The sequence below is a fragment of the Solanum verrucosum genome, unplaced genomic scaffold, assembly GCF_900185275.1.
Source record: "Solanum verrucosum unplaced genomic scaffold, falcon-dt-bn FXZP01000279.1, whole genome shotgun sequence".
Taxonomy (NCBI): Eukaryota; Viridiplantae; Streptophyta; class Magnoliopsida; order Solanales; family Solanaceae; genus Solanum; species Solanum verrucosum.
In genome coordinates, this window is record NW_026020289.1 from 1,403,261 (window position 1) to 1,405,634 (window position 2,374).

The 2,374-nt window shown below is 37.1% G+C and overlaps 1 protein-coding gene across 1 annotated transcript; it reads left to right on the forward strand.

The window, feature by feature from the left end:
* Positions 1-200: 200 nt before the first annotated feature.
* Positions 201-1,625, forward strand: LOC125834449 (ethylene-responsive transcription factor CRF4-like). The gene has a single exon (XM_049513606.1). It carries the CDS (start codon positions 501-503, stop codon positions 1,623-1,625), a length of 1,125 nt encoding a protein of 374 aa, XP_049369563.1. The 5' UTR covers positions 201-500.
* The last annotated feature ends 749 nt before the right edge of the window (positions 1,626-2,374 follow it).

Below are 2,374 nucleotides of genomic sequence, written 5' to 3' on the forward strand. Positions count from 1 at the left end.
ACAAACTCAACTTTCTCTTTCATTCATCACACAAAGAACAACACTTCATCACTAGCAAGTATTTCTTGAGAAACATAGGATTACGAGTTTTTGATTCCTTCTCTTTTTTTAGACCATATGGTATTTCCCTTTATTGTCCACTCAACCTTTTTAAGCCTCACGCTTACACTAAATCCTTTTTAGCCCTTCTTTCTTTCTTGTTTCCTTTGAGGTTCACTTTGTTAAAAGGGTTTTGCTTTGTTATCACCTTCAAAACTTTGTGCTCCGTTTCTGTGAAGCTTGTGGTGCTGGTTTACTTTCTCCTTTTCTTTTTGCCCCCTTTAACACTATATATTCCATCTTTTAACGAAACTTGCTCCTCTTTTTGTCAGATGTCTTTGGTTCTCTCCTTATGTTTCAAGCTTCTCTTTGACTATTCCTTTCCTTTTTAATCCCTTCGTGCCACTCTCAAAACAATCTTATCTTTATTTTTTCATTTCAGCAACCACATTCACCAAAAAATGGATCATCACAATATGCTTTGTCCGATCAAATATACCGAACACAAGAGAACAATCAGAAAAGTTACTAATATAAAGCCGCCTAAGAAGGTAGCGGATGTCCGGAAATCCTCGGAGTATAATCCTACTATTCCGAGGACTGTACGGATATCTGTTACTGATCCAGATGCAACTGACTCTTCAAGTGATGAAGAAGAGCTTTTTGGGCGGAAACGTGTGAAAAGATACATTAGTGAAATCAGTATTGAGACGCAATCAATTAATGATGTTAAAACTGTGAGTACTAGTAATGGCAAGAAGCGAGTAGCTGAAGCTTTGCAAGCGAAGCAGAAGGCGTTGAAAGGGAAGGAAGTGGTGCAGCTACCGGCTGATGGAACTGTTAGGAAGTTCAGGGGTGTGCGTCAACGGCCGTGGGGAAAATGGGCTGCTGAAATCAGAGACCCAGCGCGTCGCGTTAGGCTCTGGTTAGGTACTTATGATACTGCTGAAGAAGCTGCTATGGTTTATGACAATGCAGCTATTAAGCTCCGTGGACCAGATGCTTTAACAAATTTCATTACTCCTCCAATGAAGGAGAATCCGGAAGTCAATGTGGCTTCGAATTCGGGCTATGAATCTGGTGATGAATCACACAATCTTTCTTCTCCCACCTCTGTTTTGCGGTTCAGAACTAGTCAATCCAGTGAAGAAGCAGAGGTGTCCGAACCAATTCTCGAAGAAACAAAAGTGGAAATGGATGTTTCAGAAGAAAATTGCACAATATTGGTGGAACAACCAAACAGTGAGCAAAACGTCGAACACCTTGAGTGCCAGGGCGAGACACTTACAATCATACCAGACTATTCAAATGAGTACTTACCCACAGACGTTTCCTTCTTAGACGAATTTTTCAACTTTGCAGATGCAGAACAAACACTATTTAACGACACAACAAGTTTCGCCAATGATGATTTGTCGACGCCATCCAAATACGTACCGTCTTGGGATTTCACCAATGACTTTGTATTAGACCCTGAGATTTGCAAATTTGATGATTCATTTCTAGACTTGGGTGCATTAGAAGTGGATAATTATTTCAAAGACATTGGAGATTTTTCCAGTGTTGATGTTCTAATGGCATTATAATTTATCCTCTCAAAACTACCACACATTGTCTCCAGATTGCCAGAGCTATTGGCAAATTTTGTCTACCGGCGACAATGAGAAATCGACTAGTATATTAGAGTTGTTTGTTTTAGATTCTCCGTTTAAGTTAACGGAGTGAAATAGTAGATTGTTATTTTGTTAATGTTTTGATAATAAGTAGTGAGGCCCCTTCCTTCTGCAGTGTTTCAATGTAGTAGTAATGCTTTACCTGGACTAAATGAGATGCATAATTTTTACTGAAATTTGTGTTGCTCTGGCTTTCGATGTGAATTTAATTTTCAGAATCTAGTGTTTTTTTGTCTCCCACTTGGTATGTGTTTGTTCACTTTTGCTTGCTTCTCCACCGAAAGATAATTTTTTCCACTGTTTTACCGTTTAACATTAACTATTCATTCCAATACTCATATAAGTTGTTCATTTTTTGTTTAAGAAATCATAATTAATTGTAGCATGGTAGACAACTAGTATGAAACTGAAGAAGTACTTGTTAAAGAAGTGTACTCAATGTGAACGAGTAAAAATATTTTATAGTATTTATTTTCCTTTGAAGTCTGGGGTTTACATTAATTGCAAAACATTTAGTTTCCTTTTAGTTTAGTGTCTAGAAGGAAAATAATATATTTTATCCTCCTTAATTATTTATAAATACTGATGTACTCTTCTATTTGAATCAATGCAAGAATCAATACAAAGAGTTATCATTTATTCTCTCTTTAATTTCTCTTTCT

Excerpts from the sequence above, each read along its gene's own strand:
- LOC125834449 (XM_049513606.1), top strand. The coding sequence starts at position 501 with ATGGATCATCACAATATGCTTTGTCCGATCAAATATACCGAACACAAG.